The 19,292-nt window shown below is 56.7% G+C and overlaps 2 protein-coding genes and 1 long non-coding RNA gene across 3 annotated transcripts in view; 2 read left to right on the top strand and 1 right to left on the bottom strand.

Moving 5' to 3' along the window:
- SNRPG (small nuclear ribonucleoprotein polypeptide G) overlaps positions 1-19,292 on the top strand; it is a 322,953-nt gene that overhangs the window by 223,124 nt on the left and 80,537 nt on the right. The gene's annotated exons all lie outside the window — the stretch shown is intronic.
- LOC135192504 (uncharacterized) lies at positions 11,233-12,532 on the bottom strand. The gene is made up of 2 exons (XR_010309001.1): positions 12,421-12,532; positions 11,233-11,751 (listed from the first exon to the last, which is right to left on the bottom strand). It is a non-coding gene; the product is annotated as an uncharacterized LOC135192504 (long non-coding RNA).
- On the top strand, positions 12,270-17,827 carry NEFM (neurofilament medium chain). Its single transcript, XM_064175671.1, has 3 exons — positions 12,270-13,413; positions 13,904-14,028; positions 15,555-17,827. The coding sequence occupies exons 1-3, from the start codon at positions 12,352-12,354 to the stop codon at positions 16,903-16,905; spliced, it is 2,538 nt and encodes an 845-aa protein (XP_064031741.1). The 5' UTR covers positions 12,270-12,351; the 3' UTR covers positions 16,906-17,827.

The following is a 19,292-nucleotide window of genomic DNA, read 5'->3' as shown; positions in this document are numbered from 1 at the left end:
AGAACATGGACCTGCTGGAGTGGGTCCAGAGGAGACCACAGAGACAGGCAGAGGGCTGCAGAGCCTCTGTTACGAGGACAGGCTGAGGGAGCTGGAAGTGTTCAGCCTGCAGAAGGGTCCAGGGAGACCTTAGAGCAGCCTTCCAGTACCCAAAGGGGCTCCAGGAGAGCTGGGAAGGGACTTTGCCAAGGGCTGGGAATGCCAGGATGAGGGACAATGGAGTGAAGCTTGAGGAGGACAGATTTAGAGTGGAGATGAGGAGGAAATCCTTTAGAGTGAGGATGGGGAGACACTGGCACAGGGGAGACACTGGCACAGGGGAGACACTGGCACAGGGGAGACATTGGCACAGCCCAGGGAGACACTGGCACAGGGGAGACACTGGCACAGCCCAGGGAGACATTGGCACAGGGGAGACACTGGCACAGGGGAGACACTGGCACAGCCCAGGGAGGCTGTGGCTGCCTCCTCCCTGGAGGTGTTCAAGGCCAGGCTGGATGAGGCCCTGAGCAACTTGGGCTGGTGGAAGGTGTCCCTGCCCATGGCCTCTCTGCAGGGCTCTGCTGTCCTCCAACAGCTCCACAGCTGCTCCTAGCTTGGTGCCCTCTGCAAACTGCCTGCTGCTGGCCTCAATCCCCTGCTCCAGACCATCACTAAAGACACTGAACAGAGCAGTAGCACAGGTTGGCACCAGCTGGGTTGCTGCCCAGTAGCTCCTCTGCTCCCCCTCCAACGTTGCTGGTTACTGAGTGCTGGAGCTACCTCTCAGCTGCCATCTCAGCCTGGCAGAAGGTCAGGGGGGGTTGCTGTGATGCATTTTCCCAGAGGGTTTTCCCCCCTCCTAGCTGCTGGGGGCAGGAATTCTGAGCAGCCAAGCAGAGAGAGGCTTGCTCAGGCTTTCACAGTCTCACAGCATCACCAAGGTGGGAAGAGACCTCACAGCTCATCAAGTCCAACCCTTTAGCACAGAGCTCAAGGCTAGATCATGGCACCAAGTGCCACGTCCAGTCCTGCCTTGAACAGCTCCAGGGACGGCGACTCCACCACCTCCCCGGGCAGCCCATTCCAGTGTCCAATGACTCTCTCAGGGAAGAACTTTCTCCTCACCTCCAGCCTAAATCTCCCCTGGCACAGCCTGAGGCTGTGTCCTCTCCTTCTGGTGCTGGCCACCTGAGAGAAGAGAGCAACCTCCTCCTGGCCACAACCACCCCTCAGGTAGTTGCAGACAGCAATGAGGTCTGCCCTGAGCCTCCTCTTCTCCAGGCTAACCAATCCCAGCTCCCTCAGCCTCTCCTCGTAGGGCTGTGCTCAAGGCCTCTCCCCAGCCTCGTTGCCCTTCTCTGGACATGCTCAAGCATCTCAATGTCCCTCCTAAACTGGGGGGCCCAGAACTGAACACAGCACTCAAGGTGAGGTCTAACCAGTGCAGAGTACAGGGGCAGAATGACCTCCCTGCTCCTGCTGGCCACACCATTCCTGATGCAGGCCAGGATGCCACTGGCTCTCTTGGCCACCTGGGCACACTGCTGGCTCATGTTCAGGCAGGTATCAATCAGCACCCCCAGATCCCTCTCTGTATGGCTGCTCTCAGCCACTCCAACCCCAGCCTGTATCTCTGCATGGGGTTGCTGTGGCCAAAGTGCAGCACCCTGCACTTGGAGTGCAAACTCACTTCTTTAGTCTTCCCTGCTCAGCTCTGACTGTGAAGGCTCCACAACTAAAACACCCTCAGGAGGAGAAGCCTGAGAGGACCTAATGCCCACAGGGGGCTGGTGGAGCATCCCTCCCCTAGCAGGGTGGGACAATACAAAAGGAGGTTACACATCTCCTGCTCCCCATAAGCTTCTGGGCCAAAAGAACCCAGAAGAGGTTTTTCCACAGCCAGCCAAAAATGCATCAAACAACTTCATAGGAGCTCCTGTGGCTGCTCCTCGGAGTTTAAAACTCAGTGTCTAGAATTAAAAAGAGGAGAAATAGAAGTGGGGAGGGGGAAGGGAGGGAGGGGGAAGGATCTATTTTTGTCTCTGTCTCTCAGAAGCTGTTCCCAGCCTCGCAGAGATCCCAACCATTAACGCTCATTATGCTGCAAGAGGCTTCTCCCTTAAGCCGTTATCACCCCCCCACACCCCCTCAGCTTCTGATTCACACCTGGATCTTAAAGGTGTGTGGCAGCCCCGCTCCAGCTCCGCACTTTCCCCTAGTTTCTTAGGGATGGAATGGATGAAATCTCCTCCTGGAGGCAGGAATTTGAGCCCAGCAGCAGGCAGCTTGCAGATGGCACCAAGCTAGGAGCAGCTGTGCAGCTGTTGGAGGGTAGCAGAGCCCTGCAGAGGGACCTGGGCAGGCTGCATGGGTGGGCAGAGGCCAAGGGGATGAGATTGAACAAGGCCAAGGGCAGGTTCTGCACTTTGGCCACAACAACCCCAAGCAGCTCCAGGCTGGGGCCAGAGTGGCTGAGAGCAGGCAGGCAGAGAGGGCCCTGGGGGTGCTGGCAGAGAGGAGCTGCAGAGGAGGCAGCAGTGCCCAGGTGGGCAGCAGAGCCAATGGCATCCTGGGCTGGCTCAGGAGCAGTGTGGGCAGCAGGACAAGGGAGCTGCTTCTGCCCCTGTGCTCAGCACTGCTCAGGCCACCCCTGCAGTGCTGTGTCCAGTTCTGGGCTCCTCCATTGCAGAGAGATGCTGAGGTGCTGGAAGGTGCCCAGAGCAGGGCAGCAAGGCTGGGGAGGGGCCTGGAGCAGAGCCCTGTGAGGAGAGGCTGAGGGAGCTGGGGGGGTGCAGCCTGCAGCAGAGGAGGCTCAGGGCAGAGCTGATTGCTGCCTGCAGCTGCCTGCAGGGAGGCTGTAGCCAGGTGGGGTTGGGCTCTGCTGCCAGGCAGCCAGCAACAGAAGAAGGGGCCAGAGGCTGAAGCTGTGTCAGGGCAGGTTGAGGCTGGAGGTGAGGAGGAAGTTGTTGTCAGAGAGAGTGATTGGCACTGGAATGGGCTGCCCAGGGAGGTGGTGCAGTGCCCATGGCTGGAGGTGCTGGGGCCAATCCTGGCTGGGGCACTGAGTGCAAGCAAGGAAGGAGAGATCCAATCCACTCTTCCCAAGCTTCCCTTGCTTGGCTGCAGGCCTGGGCCAGCCCAGCTCACCCCTCAGCAGTGCAGGATGCTTTGCTGCCTCAAGCAGAGGCAGGAGCAGATGTCAGAGCTGGCACTGGCCAGCCCAGCACGGGGTTGGGGGGGGCTGTTTGTCACCCCACTTCATTTGTCACCTCTGACCTCTCCCCCCCCATCATTTATTTACAAAGCAAACTGCACAAAGCACATCAGATTTGTTGCCTCTTTTCCTTGACCTCTGGAACCTATTGATTGTTGCTCTGGAAAGGGAATTGAGCTCCATTTGGACTCACAGGGGAATCCCTCTGCAGCCTCAGGGCAGCATCTGAAGGTTGCATCTCTGCCTGTGCCACAAACAGCTGCTCCAAGTGGCTCTGCCTCAGTCCTCTGCAAGCTTTTTCCTCCTAATTAAATTAGTTCTTTTTTGCTTTGTGCCTTCACTGAGCCACCAGGATGCTAAAGGCTGCAAGAGGGCAGAGAGGAGCTGGCACATGGAATGTTTCCTGCCAGTGTTTGAAGGAGGTGGTTCCTGGGGAGGGAGACACACAGAGAACTGTCCCTTCTCTCAGGTAACCAGCAACAGGGGAGGCAGGGGATAAAAGTATCTGAAGGCTGCCAGGAGGGGGGGACAGGCTCTGCTCACTGCTCCCTGGGATAGGAGCAGCAGCAATGGTTGGAAGCTGCAGCTACGAGGATGAGGAGGGGAGTGGAGCAGTGCCTGGGGAGGAGAGGCTGAGGGCCCTGGGGCTGCTTAGTCTGCAGAGGAGAAGACTGAGAGGGGATTGAATCAATGTCTGGAACTCTCTGAGGGCTGGGGGTCAGGAGGGGGGGACAGGGTCTGCTCACTGCTGCCTGGGACAGGAGCAGCAGCAGTGGATGGAAGCTGCAGCACAGGAGGTTGCAGCTCAGCACAAGAGCAACTTCTTGGCTGGAAGGGCCCCAGAGCCTGGCACAGGCTGCCCAGAGAGGTTGTGGAGTCTCCTTGTGTGGAGCCTTCCCAGGCCTGTCTGGATGTGTTCTGTGTGCCCTGAGCTGGGTTGTGTGGTCCTGCTGTGGCAGGGGGCTTGGACTAGGTGACCTGGAGGTGTTCAAGGAAAGCCTGGGTGAGGCTCTTAGTGCCATGGTCTGGTTGGGTGGGCAGGGCTGGGTGCTAGGTTGGGCTGGATGAGCTTGGAGCTCTCTGCCAACCTGCTTGATTCTATGATTCTGTCTCCTTAGGTCCCTTCCAACCCCTAACATCCTGTGAGCCTGTGAACAGGAGAAGGGGCCAGAGGCTGAAGCTGTGCCAGGGCAGGTTGAGGCTGAAGGTGAGGAAGTTGTTGTCAGAGAGAGTGATTGGCACTGGAATGGGCTGCCAGGGAGGTGGTGCAGTGCCCATGGCTGGAGGTGTTGCAGCCAAGGCTGGCTGGGGCACTGAGTGCCATGGTCTGGTTGGTTGGGCAGGGCTGGGGGCTGGGTTGGGCTGGGTGAGCTTGGAGCTCTCTGCCAACCTCCTTGGAACACCTCCCTGGAAGTGTTCAGCACCAGGTTGGATGAGGCCTTGAGTGACCTGTTCCAGTGGGAGGTGTCCCTGCCTATGGCAGGGTTGGGTTGGGACTGGCTGAGCTTTGAGCTCCCTTCCAACCTAACCCATTCTATGATCCAAGAGCTGTAGCAGCTCTGCTGTGAGGACAGGCTGAAGGAGCTGGGGGTGTGCAGCCTGGAGAGCCTCCTTAATCAAGACCCCAAAGGCTCTATCTCTATAACTGTATTTTATTCTCTCTTTCTTTTTTTCAGCAGTGAGTTTGCAGAATGCATTTCTGAAGTTATTGATTTGCCTGCCCTCAGTGTCTGCCTGATTCGATTTGCTGCTGTATTTATTGCTTCCCTCCTAATCTGCTTATTGTTATTTCTACTAAGGCTCTCCTGGAGCTGTCCTGAGCCCTGCCAAGCCAAGCAGCTCACGTTCCTGGAGTGGAATCACAGAGCCAGGCAGGGTGGCAGAGAGCTCCAAGCTCACCCAGCCCAGCCTAGCCCCCAGCCCTGCCCAACCAACCAGACCATGGCACTCAGTGCCCCAGCCAGGATTGGCCCCAGCACCTCCAGCCATGGGCACTGCACCACCTCCCTGGGCAGCCCATTCCAGTGCCAATCACTCTCTCTGCCAACAACTTCCTCCTCACCTCCAGCCTCAACCTGCCCTGACACAGCTTCAGCCTCTGGCCCCTTCTGCTGGCCCTGCCTGCCTGGCAGCAGAGCCCAACCCCCCCTGGCTACAGCCTCCCTGCAGGCAGCTGCAGGCAGCAATCAGCTCTGCCCTGAGCCTCCTCTGCTGCAGGCTGCACCCCCCCAGCTCCCTCAGCCTCTCCTCACAGGGCTGTGCTCCAGGCCCCTCCCCAGCCTTGCTGCCCTGCTCTGGGCACCTTCCAGCACCTCAACATCTCTCTGCAATGGAGGAGCCCAGAACTGGACACAGCACTGCAGGGGTGGCCTGAGCAGTGCTGAGCACAGGGGCAGAAGCAGCTCCCTTGTCCTGCTGCCCACACTGCTCCTCAGCCAGCCCAGGATGCCATTGGCTCTGCTGCCCACCTGGGCACTGCTGCCTCCTCTGCAGCTCCTCTCTGCCAGCACCCCCAGGGCCCTCTCTGCCTGCCTGCTCTCAGCCACTCTGGCCCCAGCCTGGAGCTGCTTGGGGTTGTTGTGGCCAAAGTGCAGAACCTGCCCTTGGCCTTCTTCAGTCTCATCCCCTTGGCCTCTGCCCACCCATGCAGCCTGGCCAGGTCCCTCTGCAGGGCTCTGCTACCCTCCAACAGCTCCACAGCTGCTCCTAGCTTGGTGCCATCTGCAGACTGCCTGCTGCTGGGCTCCATCCCCTGCTCCAGATCGTCAGTGAAGATATTAAACAGGACTGTGCCCAGCACTGATCCCTGGGGCACAGCAGTGGTGCCAGCTGCCAGCTGGGTGTGGCATCATTCCCCACCACTCTCCAGCCAGTTCTTGACCCATACCAGAGTGACTCTGTCCAAGCCAGGAGCTGGAGCTTTAGTTGATTTCTTTCTTCTCTCACCACTTTCTTCCCCAACAGATTTTTGGTGGTGGTTTTCTTCCTGCCTACCTGCAGCTGCTGCTTTGGCAACTGTTTGAGTGGGAGGAAGGCTGCAGCTGGTTGGGTCCCACCCAGGTGATGGACAAAATGGTCAGGAATAAAGTGTGATCCTAGGGCTGGAGCAACTCTGCTGTGAGGACACTGGAAGGGGTTGCCCAGGGAGGTTGTGGCTGCTTCCTTCCTCCCTGAAGGTGTTTAGGGTCAGGTTGGATGAGGCTTTGAGCAACCTGCTCTAGTGGGAGGTGTCCCTGCCTGTGGTGGGGGGTTGGAGCTGGATGATCCTTGAGGTCCATTCCAACCCAAACCATTCTCTGATGCTATGATCCTGGGCTGCATTGGAAGCAGTGTGATTAGGAGGTGGAGGGAGGTTCTCCTCCCCATTTACTCTGCCCTAATGGGGCAAGGATATTGAGTCTGGACCCTCAGTTCAAGAAGGACTTGGAATTGCTTGGAAGGTTGTGGAGTCTCTTTCCCTGGAGCCTTTCCAGGCCTGTCTGGATGTGTTCCTCTGTGACCTGTGCTGGATTGTGTGGTCCTGCTCTGGCAGGAGGGGTTGGACTGGATGAGCTCCTTGGATCCCATCCAAACCCTGATATCCTGGGATGCTGTGATCCTGAGTGAGCCTGCCTCAGCAGGACTGGCTGATCTCCAGAGGTCCCTTCCAACCCCAACCATTCTGCTCTGTTCCTGTTGCTATGAACCATTCCTGCTTGATAAACCACCTCCAGCTCCCTTCCCCACTTCCAGCAGAGGTCCACATCAGAGAAACAAACTGCCCTGATGCACAGCATCTCAGTGATAACTGAGCCCTCAGAGACCTCTGCAGCCTTCTGCTAGGTAGATCCTTCCTTTAGGACTAATTAAACCAGACCAAATCAGGAGCCACTGCAGTTATGCAGAGCCCTCCTTGAGCTACAGCCTTTTCATTGGCTTCCTCCACACAAATCAATTAAACATCCAGCAGGAGAGCAATTAACCTAGATACAAATTAGCCTAGCAGGGAGAAGATGGTTCCTTGGACCAGGCTTTTCCTTTAGAAACAAAAATCATTCACATTTAAGTGCCTTTTTTGGGTGGGTTTTTTTTTTCCTCTGCAAGTTAAAGTCAAGAGAAGTGAAATGTCAGAGGGGTGGGGGGATGCAGAAGGCAGCTCTTGCTTTGTGAGGAGCAAGCACTGAGGGGCCAAAGCAGGGTGACAGCAAACAGGGAGGGAGATAAATGCATCTAGGGGAGCCAAGCCCACAGACAGCTCAGTGTTAGCTGCCATGAATCATCTGCTCACTGCCTGCAGAGTGAGGTCCATGTGGTAGAAGCATAAATCCTCATGAGCCAGGGGGTTTGTTACCAGTGCAGCATCTCCAGAAGAGGGGAGATAGAGACTGGAGGTAAGAGTGAGGGTGGTGAGACCCTGGCACAGGTTGAGGGTGGTGAGACCCTGGCATAGGTTGAGGGTGCTGAGACCCTGGCATAGGTTGCCCAGGGAGGTGTTCAGGACCAGGTTGGATGAGGCTTTGAGCAACCTGTTCTAGTGGGAGGTGTCTCTGCCTGTGGCACAGAGGGTCTGGAACTGGCTGAGCTTTGAGCTCCCTTCCAACCCAACCCATTCCATGCTCTCTCTGCAATGAGTGGGGCAGGACTGATTTCTACTTCCTTTCCCTTTTCCCAGCCTCCAAGCCTGGGTGCTGCAGAGAGCTCTCAGCCCACAGACACTCTGCTGGGTTCAGCTCCACTGGATTCAGGTTCTGGGTCAGTCACAGGGTCATAGAACTATGGTTTGGGGTAGAAGGGAGCCTCAAAGGTCATCTAGCCCAAACCCCCTGCAGCATGCAGGGACATCCCCAACCAGAGCAGGTTGCTCAGAGCCCCTTCCAGCTTGGCACTGAGTGTGTTCAGGGAGGAGGCAGCCACAGGGCAGCCTGTTCCAGACTCTCACCACTCTCATCCTCAACAACTTCTTCCTCAGCTCCACTCTAGCCCTGCTCTGCCTCAGCTCCAAACCATTGCCCCTGGGCCTGGCTCTGGGCACCCTCAGCAAAATTCTCTCTGCAGCCTCCCTTTAGGATCCCTTCAGCTCTTGGCAGGCAGCTCTGAGGTCCCCCTGGAGCCTTCTCCTCTGCAGGCTACACCCCCACCCCCCCACCCCCAGCTCCCTCAGCCTGTGCTCACAGCAGAGCTGCTCCAGCTCCTTGTGACGTCTGTGTGGTGCTAGATGATGCCACAGCCAGTCCCTGCTGTGGAGACCTTTCCCTGGTTTCCAGCCTGCAGTGATGTTTGTACATTTCTCCTGGGAAGCAGAACTTGGGAACAGTTTCTCCTCCTCCGTGGCAGTAGCATCAAGCAGTGAGTACAGCTCCAGGAAGAGTGGGCACCAAGAGAGGCATTGTGGCCACTTCTCAAAGTTATCTGTTTAGAGAGGGAAGGCTGAGGAAGGAAAAAACTCTCTCCCCAAACAAGGCAGGAAGAGCTATTTCTGCTCCTGACCTGTGCTACTTTCTGGATGGAAAATTCAGGGTGGTTCAGGCTGAAGCAGCAGAGGATGCAGATAGGGGAAAGTGACCACACAAGGAGACTGGAGAGCAGGCAGGCAGAGAGGGCCCTGGGGGTGCTGGCAGAGAGGAGTTGCAGAGGAGGCAGCAGTGCCCAGGTGGGCAGCAAAGCCAATGGCATCCTGGGCTGGCTGAGGAGCAGTGTGGGCAGCAGGACAAGGGAGGTTCTTGTGCCCCTGTGCTCAGCACTGCTCAGGTCACCCCTGCAGTGCTGTGTCCAGTTCTGGGCTCCTCCATTGCAGAGAGATGCTGAGGTGCTGGAAGGTGCCCAGAGCAGGGCAGCAAGGCTGGGGAGGGGCCTGGAGCACAGCCCTGTGAGGAGAGGCTGAGGGAGCTGGGGGGGTGCAGCCTGCAGCAGAGGAGGCTCAGGGCAGAGCTGATTGCTGCCTGCAGCTGCCTGCAGGGAGGCTGTAGCCAGGTGGGGTTGGGCTCTGCTGCCAGGCAGGCAGGGCCAGAAGAAGGGGCCAGAGGCTGAAGCTGTGGCAGGGCAGGTTGAGGCTGGAGGTGAGGAGGAAGTTGTTGTCAGAGAGAGTGATTGGCACTGGAATGGACTGCGCAGGGAGGTGGTGCAGTGCCCATGGCTGGAGGTGTTGCAGCCAAGGCTGGCTGGGGCACTGAGTGCCATGGTCTGGTTGGTTGGGCAGGGCTGGGGGCTAGGCTGGGCTGGGTGAGCTTGGAGCTCTCTGCCACCCTTCTTGGCTCTGTGAGTCTATGATTCCACAACCTCTCTGGGCAGCCTGCTCCAGGCCTGCAGAACCCTCATACCAAACAACTTTCTCCACCTCTTCAGGTGGAACCTCCTGGGTTACACTTTGTGCCCATTGCCTCTTGTGCTGGCACTGGGCACCATCCCCATCCTCTTTCCCCCCACCCTTTTAGCTCCTGCTGGAGCAGCCACTCTCATTTGCCAAATGCTGGTGCCAAAAGCTGCCTGTAAGCAGCAACTTCATCCTGCACTTCAAGCCTCCGGAGTGGGTATCGATGGAGCAAGGATTCGATGCTCATCAGGATTAAGGCAGCAGTTCAGGCTGATTTCCCTGACTCATCCTGACCTTCAGATCACCTTCAGGATCATGGAGCAGGATATTCCCCACCCCAGCATCTGAATATGGATCAGAGAATGTGAAATTAAACCACTTTTAATGATTATTATTGTTGTTTCAGGAGGATTCCTGTGCCTGCTTGCAACTAAAACCTTTGTGACTGCAAACTTCATGCCTGAAACTCCTCCTTTTCATGGCCACCACCTCCTTGCACTCTGTAGACTTTGCCATTGCTTGGTTTTAGTGTGAAGCAAACAAGGCAGAGACACTGCCAGGGCTTGGGTGTGAGGAGCCAACTTGGTTTTGCACATAGGGTAAATGGCTTTAAAGCAACTCATGCACAGAGGCAGGGGAGGGAAGGGAGTTCTGTGACAGAGTTCAGCATGCTCCTCCTCAAGGGTTTTTCAGCACCAGGCACTTGCTCACAGGTTAGGAGGATAATAAAAGCTCTCAGCCACCTCTAACTACAGTTTTTTTCCTCATCCACTAAGTTTTCCCTAAGTAAAAAATCCAGGATCTGTTCCCCCTCCCTGCCTTTACTTAAGGAAGAAGCAAAGCAGCAGCAAACCATGTCCTAATCTGGCTTTTTTTTTCCCCCTCAAAGGACATTAGAGAATCAAAATCAGGGTTGGAAGGGACCATGAGGATGATCTAGTTCCAACCACACCCCCCCCTGCTATGGGCGTTAAAAAAAGCACTGCCACTACACACAGTCCTTTTGTTTTGCCTCCCTGCGAGCCCCACGGGGATGTTTTTTGTCTGGGGAAGGAACTTTTGCCAAAGATGAGTGGAAGAGATTTCGACCCTGGGTTTGCTTTGGCTATAGCAAACTCTCCTCTCCGCCTCTCTGATGGCAAACCCCCAGAGGGGGTTAAAGCAGCGGAGCCAAACTGCCCGTGTTGAAGTGCGGCCCCGCGGCTGCCGTGGGTCCTTCTGCCTTCTCCCGACTGCAGTGCTGCAGTCCTATGACAGCATCATATTAATGAGCCAGCAGAAGTGCGATGCTCCATGTGCTCTGCCAAGTTTAACCCTGTCCCTCGGACTTCCCGAACTCTCCACAGCCAAGACGCAGCAGCAGCAAGCCCGGGAGCTGCCTGCGTCCCAGGGTAAAGGCAAGGAGGCAGCGACTGAGAAGGCTTTTGCCTGCTAATAAGCTCATCTGCTTACAAATGCACAGGCTGCTGAGCACAGGCAGCCCCTAGCCAGCATCTTTCTGAAGGAGGAGTTAAAATCTCCCCCCTCAGCATCCCTCCCAGTTGCAACGGGAGCTGCAGCAGGGCTTTTTTCTAGCGCCGGCAGCGTTTGGGTTTGTTTGCCGTTCTTTGAAGTTTCAGTCGCCTGTGCAGCTGTAATCCCCTCCGAGAGGAGCTCAGACTCTGGGGGAGGTGGGGGGCAGCTGCTGGCTGCAATACAGCCCCCAAGAAGTGCATTGCACCACGGAAAGACAAATCTCACCAAGGGCTCCGAGCAAGGGAGTTTATTGCTGAGCAATGCACCAAGCGCTGGGGGAACAGCTGCGGGCGGGAGGGGAAGAGAGGAAGGAAGAGAAAAGGGAAAGAAGAATCCAAAGGAAGGTTTTGGGATGCTGAGGCGGGGCAGGGTGGGGACGACCTCTTCCCAACTCCAGTTTCCCGCACTGCAGCGGCTGCATGCAGCCTCCTCCCGCGGAGCCCCTTCCCGAGCCCGTCCCGCAGCCCGAGGGGAGGCGAAGCCGCGGAGGGGAGCGCTCGGTGCCGCAGCGCAGCTCCGGGCCGCGCTAGCTCCCGCCCCGCAGCTCCTGACCTTCAGATGTCAGCTCGGGCCCGGGGCAGGGGACTGCATCTTGGGACCCCTCTGCCTGCTTCTCGCCCCCGGCACCGCCCGCCGGAGCTGCCCGCGGTGCTGAAGCCGCCAGGGAGCCCCGGCCCCTGGCCCCGGTCCTGAGGGGTCCGCCGGGCGCTGCTGCACCGCGCTCCGCTCCGCAGGGCCGCTGCGGGAGGGGCTGGGGGAAGAGAGAGGGAAAAGAGAAAAGAAAGAAAAACAAAGGGGAAAGAGGGGAAATAAAGGAAAGAAACGAAAGGAAGAAGTAAAAGAAGGAAGAAAGGAAGGAATGAAAGAACAAAAAGAAGAAAAGAAAGAACGAGAAGGAAAGCAATGGAAGAGAGATGATGGCCCAGGGAGGCGGGGAGAAAGGAACAAGGGCAGGAGAGAATGAGCAAGGGAAAGGGAAGAGGAGAGTGGGGGTAGAAAGAAAGGGAGGGGGGAGTAGGTGCAAGGGGGAAGGGGATGGGGGAAAGGGAAGGAGGAGCAGTGGGAAGGGAAAAGGAGGGAAAGGGAGAAAGCGGTTGCGGAAGGGGCATGGCGGGGTGGGGGCATTAGAGGCTGGGGGGGGATGAGGGGAGAGGGAAAGGAAGGGGAAGCGGGGCAGGGGCAGGGGCAGGGAGGCGAGGCCGGGGGGCGGTCCGGGGGGCGGTCCCGGGGCAGGGCCGGGGGTGGCTTCTCCCGCACACGTGTGCGGGGCCGCCCCGGCCGGGCTGTATAAGGGGCGGCGGCGGCCGGAGCAGTTGCCGCGCTGCCGCCCGCTCCCCCCCGAGTCCCCACCATGAGCTACACCATGGAGCCCCTGGGCAACCCCTCGTACCGCCGGGTGACCGAGACCCGGGCCACCTACAGCCGCGCCAGCGCCTCCCCGTCCAGCGGCTTCCGCTCGCAGTCGTGGTCGCGGGGTTCGGGCAGCTCCGTGTCCTCCTCCTACAAGCGCCCCAACCTGGGGGGGTCTCGGACCACCTACGGCCCTACGGTGCTGAGCTCCGCCGAGAGCCTGGAGCTGAGCCAGTCCTCGCTGCTGAACGGAGCGGCCGAGCTGAAGCTGAGCCGCTCCAACGAGAAGGAGCAGCTGCAAGGGCTGAACGACCGCTTCGCAGGCTACATCGAGAAGGTTCACTACCTGGAGCAGCAGAACAAGGAGATCGAGGCGGAGCTGGCGGCGCTGCGGCAGAAACACGCGGGGCGGGCGCAGCTGAGCGACGCCTACGAGCAGGAGCTGCGGGAGCTGCGCGGGGCCCTGGAGCAGGTGAGCCACGAAAAGGCGCAGATCCAGCTGGACTCGGAGCACATCGAGGAGGACATCCAGCGCCTGCGGGAGCGCTTCGAGGACGAGGCGCGGCTGCGCGATGAGACGGAGGCCACCATCCGCGCCCTGCGCAAGGAGATGGAGGAGGCCTCCCTGATGCGGGCGGAGCTGGACAAGAAGGTGCAGTCGCTGCAGGACGAGGTGGCTTTCCTGCGGGGCAACCACGAGGAGGAGGTGGCCGAGCTGCTGGCGCAGCTGCAGGCGTCCCACGCCACGGTGGAGAGGAAGGACTACCTGAAGACGGACCTGACCACGGCGCTGAAGGAGATCCGCGCCCAGCTGGAGTGCCAATCCGACCACAACATGCACCAGGCCGAGGAGTGGTTCAAGTGCCGCTATGCCAAGCTGACGGAGGCCGCCGAGCAGAACAAGGAGGCGATCCGCTCCGCCAAGGAGGAGATCGCCGAGTACCGCCGGCAGCTGCAGTCCAAGAGCATCGAGCTGGAGTCGGTGCGCGGCACCAAGGAGTCGCTGGAGCGGCAGCTCAGTGACATCGAGGAACGCCACAACAACGACCTCACCACCTACCAGGTACCGAGGAAGAGCCGGGTTGGGCTGGGACAGGGGGGGGCAGCCGCGGGGTCTGGGTCCGTTTCCCGCAGCGCCCGAGGGGCGCTGGCTGCAAGGGTGGGGACGCTGGGTGGGGGCGGTGGCGGGGTGCGCGTCCCGTCCCCGCAGCACCCGAGGGGTAGGGGTGGGGGCGGTGGCGGGGTGCAGGTCCCGTCCCCGCAGCGCCCGAGGGGTGGGGACGCTGGGTGGGGGCGATGGCGGGGTGCAGGTCCCGTCCCCGCAGCACCCGAGGGGTAGGGGTGGGGGCGGTGGCGGGGTGCAGGTCCCGTCCCCGCAGCGCCCGATGGGGTGGGGATGCAGAGGGAGGCAGCGGGAGCCGGGTGGGTCCCTCTCTGAGCCTGGCGCTGCCTCCCAGGGTGGCGAAAAGAGTTTCAGCAAGTCCCTCTGGAGAACTTTTCGGTGCCGTGCGCCTGTCACGGAGCTTTTTTTCCCCCCTATGTCTCCCTTGCAGGACACGATTCATCAGCTGGAGAACGAGCTTAGGGGAACGAAGTGGGAAATGGCACGTCACTTGAGGGAATACCAGGACCTCCTCAACGTCAAGATGGCCCTGGACATCGAAATTGCTGCATACAGGTAGGGCAGGATCACTGCGGATGCGCCTGGAATATTAATAGCACTGCAGATGCTGCTGGCTTTGGGGAGCTCTCTCCCACAGATCTGCACGCAGGCAGCACAAGCAGAAACCAGACCCTGCCTAAGCTCTTCACCACCCTTCCAAAATCTGCACAGGGCACGGAAGGTTTGCAGTAAGAATCCTTTAGGGAGCAGCTCTGGGAGCTGGTGGCAGAGCTCCAAGCGCTCGGTAGGCACAGGGCACCGTGACTCAGTGCAGTGCCAGCCTGGTGCTGCATTCTGCCCAGCCTGACAAAAGCAGGAAGATGCAGCACCAGGGGGAAAAAAAAAGGGAAGGAGAGAAGTTTGTTTTTAATCCCTGGCAGCTCTGCAGATGCCAAGTGCCAGAGGTGCCTGTCACTTGGGTTCTCTTTTATCCCTGGAGAGAGGCAGGCACTGGTTTGATCAGAGCTTCAAGCAGGGAATGTTCTCCTGCTCGTCATGAATACTTTGGCTTTTCTTCCTCAACTTTTTCTTTCAAGCCATCCGCCCTCGTCTGGAGCAGGAATGCTGCTTGCTATTGCCATCACCTGGCAGGTTCTTTTTAGTCTCTTCTGCATCACTTTCAGAAGCCTCCTCGGAGATGCTGCTTTTTCTGGGTCACAGCCTGAGATGAAGAGGGTGGATTTGAGCGTAGGGAAAGTGGGGAGAGGTGGAGGGAGGAACCAACAAACAATCCCCCAAGCCTCCATCTGCTTGAATCGCTGAGGGTGCTCAGACCTGCACACAGATCCCTCAAGGGTGTAGTGAGAGGCCAAGAGGTGATGGCTTTAAGCTAAAAGAAGGGGGAGAGTTAAGCTCTGTACAGAGAAATGCTCTGTACTGAGAGTGCTGAAACACTGAAACAGGTTTAGAGAGGTTGTAGGAGCCACATCCCTGGAGACATTCCAAGTCAGGTTGAGCAGGGCAACCTGATCTAGTTGAAGATGTTCACTGCAGTGGAGGAGAGGACTGGATGACCTTTAAAGGTCCCTCCCAAGCCAACACTAATCTGTGATCAAGTTAACTGAAGACAAGCCCCTTCCATCTCCAGAGCCACACAAAGGTGGGTGCCCAAAACTCCTAGTTCAAGACACAAGACCTAAAGTGGCTGTGAATGCCTCACAGCTACAGCATTTGAGTTGGAGGTCAGTTGGCTGGGTGACATTCTCAGTTTGCCTGAGTCATGGTGCACCCTCTGAGAGCCTTTTGCCTCTGCTCTGTGCTGGCTTGTGCCAGATTGAAGGGTTTGGGCACTAAGGATGATCACCCCAAGGCTGATCATGCAAACAAAGCTGAAAGCTGTTTGCTGAGTAAGAACTTAGCAAAAGAGCTGATTCAAGGAAAGCCAAACTGAGGCTGGGAGCAATGGATTATGCTGATCCATCCAGCATATTCCACTTCCAAACTGTGCTCATCCTGCTGACAGGGAAGCATCCTCATTCTGTCCTTTAGTTTGGCTTTCTATGCTCTTTTTCCCCCCCCCCTCCTTCTCCTGTTTCCCTTAGGAAGCTGCTGGAGGGTGAAGAGACAAGATTCAGTGCCTTCTCTGGAAGCATTACTGGGCCTATATTCACACACAGGCAACCATCTGTCACAATAGCATCCACCAAAATCCAGAAAACCAAGATTGAGCCACCAAAGCTGAAGGTCCAGCACAAGTTTGTAGAAGAAATCATTGAAGAGACCAAGGTAGAGGATGAGAAGTCTGAAATGGAAGATGCCCTAGCGGCTATCGCAGAAGAAATGGCAGCCAAGGCCCAGCAAGAAGAACAGGAGGGAGAAAAAGCAGAAGAAGCAGCTGCAGAGGAAGAAACTGTCTCTGAGAAGGCTGCTGCAGAACAAGCAGCTGCACCCGAGGAAGAGAAGGAGGAAGAGGAAGCAGAAGAGGAAGAAGAAGCTGCAAAATCTGACGCAGCGGAAGAAGGAGGCTCTGAAAAAGAAGAAATAGAGGAAAAGGAAGAAGGAGAAGAGGCTGAGGAAGAGGCAGAAGAAGCTGAGGCCAAGGGCAAAGCTGAAGAGGCAGCAGCCAAGGTAGAGAAGGTCAAAACACCTCCTGCAAAGTCCCCCCCGAAATCCCCCCCGAAATCTCCTGTGACAGAGCCAGCCAAGGCTGGCCAGAAAGCAGCTGCGGAAGCAGGGAAAGAACAGAAGGTGGAGAAAGGCACTGAGAAAGCAGCCAAGGAGGAAGAGAAAGCAGCATCCCCAGAGAAGCCAGCCACACCAAAGGTCACCTCCCCAGAGAAGCCAGCCACACCAAAGGTCACCTCCCCAGAGAAGCCAGCCACACCAAAGGTCACCTCTCCAGAGAAGCCAGTGACCCCAGAGAAGCTGGCCACCCCGGAGAAGCCCCCCAGCCCAGAGAAACCCAGGAGCCCAGAGAAACCCAGGAGCCCTGAGAAGCCCCCCAGCCCTGAGAAGCTCCCCTCCCCAGCCAAAGAGGGGAAAGCTGTGCTGGAGGAGACAGTCACTGTCACAAAGGTGACCAAACTCAGCGCAGAGGTAGAGAAAGGCTCCAGGAAAGAAGACATCGCCGTGAACGGTGAGGTGGAGGAGAAAAAGGAAGAGGGAGGCTCCAAAGAGAAGGAGGTGGAGGAGGAAGACAAAGGGGTGGTCACCAACGGCCTGGATGTGAGCCCAGTGGATGAGAAGGGGGAGAAGATTGTAGTCACCAAGAAAGCAGAGAAGATCAGTGGTGAGGGTGGGGACAGTACAACCACCTACATCACCAAGTCGGTGACAGTCACCCAGAAGGTAGAGGAACACGAGGAGAGCTTCGAGGAGAAATTGGTGTCCACTAAGAAAGTGGAGAAAGTCACTTCCCATGCTGTGGTCAAAGAGATTAAAGAGGCTGAGTAAAAAAAAAGAAGAAGAAAAGAAAAGGAGATCCTAGCTTTAAGAAAAAGCCAAATTAAGCCTAAACAAAACAAAACAAAAGAGTATCAAATAGAAACCCAAGAGCTTGGGGTGGTGCAAAAGGTTAAGCCATAGGACAGCTGCAAAATGCATGTGGGTGACGGCTTCAAAGCAGAATGGGTTCTCTCCTGGAGGCTCTCCAGACACACACCAAGTGTTTGGCTTTTTACTTTTGACCTTTTTGGTTTTGGTTGTGCAATAGGAAAAAGGGGGGCGGGAGGGGGGGGAGGGGGGAAAAAAATGCATGCAGGCTGAAGATGTGCTCCCTCCACAGAGCTTGGGGAAACCCTTACCCACCCACCCCAAAACCCCAACCCCCTCAACAGAAAATATTGCTATTAATAGTGCATGAGGTTGAAAATGTGCCAAGGGAGCTTTGTGAATTTTCCTGAGCTGTTGGAGGGGCATATCTGAAAAGGGAGATTCATTTTAAGTCTTTTGGTGTTTGGTTTTTTTCCCCCTCCCCTCCTTTTGGTTTCCTTTTTTTTCTGTTGTTGTTCCTTTCAAGATGTCTTATGCAAAGAACCAACTGAGCCAAGAAATAAGGAAAGGAAGAGAGAAGGGATCCAAACAGAAACAGTGAGAGAATAGTTTGGAGAAGCAGAACTCTCCTAGCCTTAAAATTAAATAGAAAGGGGGGAAAAAAAACCTCAAAACCATTAAAAAAAGAATAAAAGGATAAAATAACACTAAAAAAAATATACTAAAGCTACTTCTAAGTGATGATGTTTACCTCACTGGTGCAATGAAGGTGGACTTTTTGCTCGTGGGAGAACCCAGTTGACATGCACAGTATGCAACCTTTTGTTGTTTGATGTAAAAGTCACAGCAGTTCTTGCTCAATAAAGGTCAATACTGAACTCAATGACTTGGGTTGGTGACTTCTTCCCCCTTCCCCACCTGAAGCTTCCCTTGGGGTTGTTTAGGCTCTCTTAGAAGCAGGCAGGAGGAGTGGGCACCAAAAGAGCAGCACAGGAGAGAAGATCAAAGGTCATCTTGTTGGATTCCCCCTTGCAGTCAGCAGGGACATCCCCAACCAGAGTAGGTTGCTCAGGGCCCACATCCAGCTTGGCACTGGGCTCTAAGGTCCCTTCAAACCCAACTCATTCCATAGTCTTTCAAGGGCCACATTCTGTGCTCCACAACCTCCCTGGAGGTGTTTAAGGACCAGGTTGGATGAGGTCTTGAGCAACCTGTTCTAGTGGGAGGTGTCCTTGCCTATGGCACAGAGGGTCTGGAAGTGGCTGAGCTTTGAGCTCCCTTCCAACCCACTCCATGGTCTTTTAAAGATCCCATTCTGTGCTCCACAACCTCCCTGGAGGTGTTCAGGACCAGGTTGGATGAGGCTTTGAGCAACCTGTTCTAGTGGGAGGTGTCCCTGCCTATGGCACAGAGGGTCTGGAACTGGCTGAGCTTTGAGCTCCCTTCCAACCCAACCCATTCCATGCTCTCTCTGCAATGAGTGGGGCAGGACTGATTTCTACTTCCTTTCCCTTTTCCCAGTCTCCAAGCCTGGGTGCTGCAGAGAGCTCTCAGCCCACAGACACTCTGCTGGGTTCAGCTCCACTGGTTTCAGGTTCTGGGTCAGTCACAGGGTCATAGAACTATGGTTTGGGGTAGAAGGGAGCCTCAAAGGTCATCTAGCCCAAACCCCCTGCAGCATGCAGGGACATCCCCAACCAGAGCAGGTTGCTCAGAGCCCCTTCCAGCTTGGCACTGAGTGTGTTCAGGGAGGAGGCAGCCCCAGGGCAGCCTGTTCCAGACTCTCACCACTCTCATCCTCAACAACTTCTTCCTCAGCTCCACTCTAGCCCTGCTCTGCCTCAGCTCCAAACCATTGCCCCTTGGCCTGGCTCTAGACCCCCTCAGCAAAAGTCTCTCTGCAGCCTCCCTTTAGGATCCCTTCAGCTCTTAGCAGGCAGCTCTGAGATCCCCCCTGGAGCCCCCACCTTGGCACTGAAGACTTTGCAAGAGCTTTTGGGTCTACCTTTGACTTCTCATAGGCTGCTTGATAAAGCTCTAACCAGATTGCTCCCTCTCTGCAGATCCCATTCTGTGCTCCACAACCTTCCTGGAGGTGTTCAGGACCAGCTTGGATGAGGCTTTGAGCAACCTGGGCTGCTGGGAGGTGTCCCTGCCTATGGCAGGGAGTTGGAACTGGATGAGCTTTAAGATCCCTTCCAACCCAAACTATTCAATGGGGTTAGCACTCAAAAGGCCAAGGCAGAGCACTGCTGCTGCTGCTTTGCCTCCTGTAACCAAGCAGAGAAATGCAAATCACCTTTTAAGCCTGGGCTGTCCTGGAATCTGTCAACTAATGGAGGCTCAGA

The sequence above is a fragment of the Pogoniulus pusillus genome, chromosome 42 (genome assembly GCF_015220805.1).
Source record: "Pogoniulus pusillus isolate bPogPus1 chromosome 42, bPogPus1.pri, whole genome shotgun sequence".
Taxonomy (NCBI): Eukaryota; Metazoa; Chordata; class Aves; order Piciformes; family Lybiidae; genus Pogoniulus; species Pogoniulus pusillus.
Note: the sequence above shows the minus strand (reverse complement) of the source record. Positions and strands in the feature narration are given on the sequence as shown.

What these genes read in the sequence shown, in the direction of transcription:
- NEFM (XM_064175671.1), top strand. Translation starts at nt 12,352, where the DNA reads ATGAGCTACACCATGGAGCCCCTGGGCAACCCCTCGTACCGCCGGGTG. An exon ending in ACGACCTCACCACCTACCAG is followed by an intron (nt 13,414 to 13,903) that starts GTACCGAGGAAG and finishes TCTCCCTTGCAG; the next exon opens with GACACGATTCATCAGCTGGA. An exon ending in ATCGAAATTGCTGCATACAG is followed by an intron (nt 14,029 to 15,554) that starts GTAGGGCAGGAT and finishes TGTTTCCCTTAG; the next exon opens with GAAGCTGCTGGAGGGTGAAG.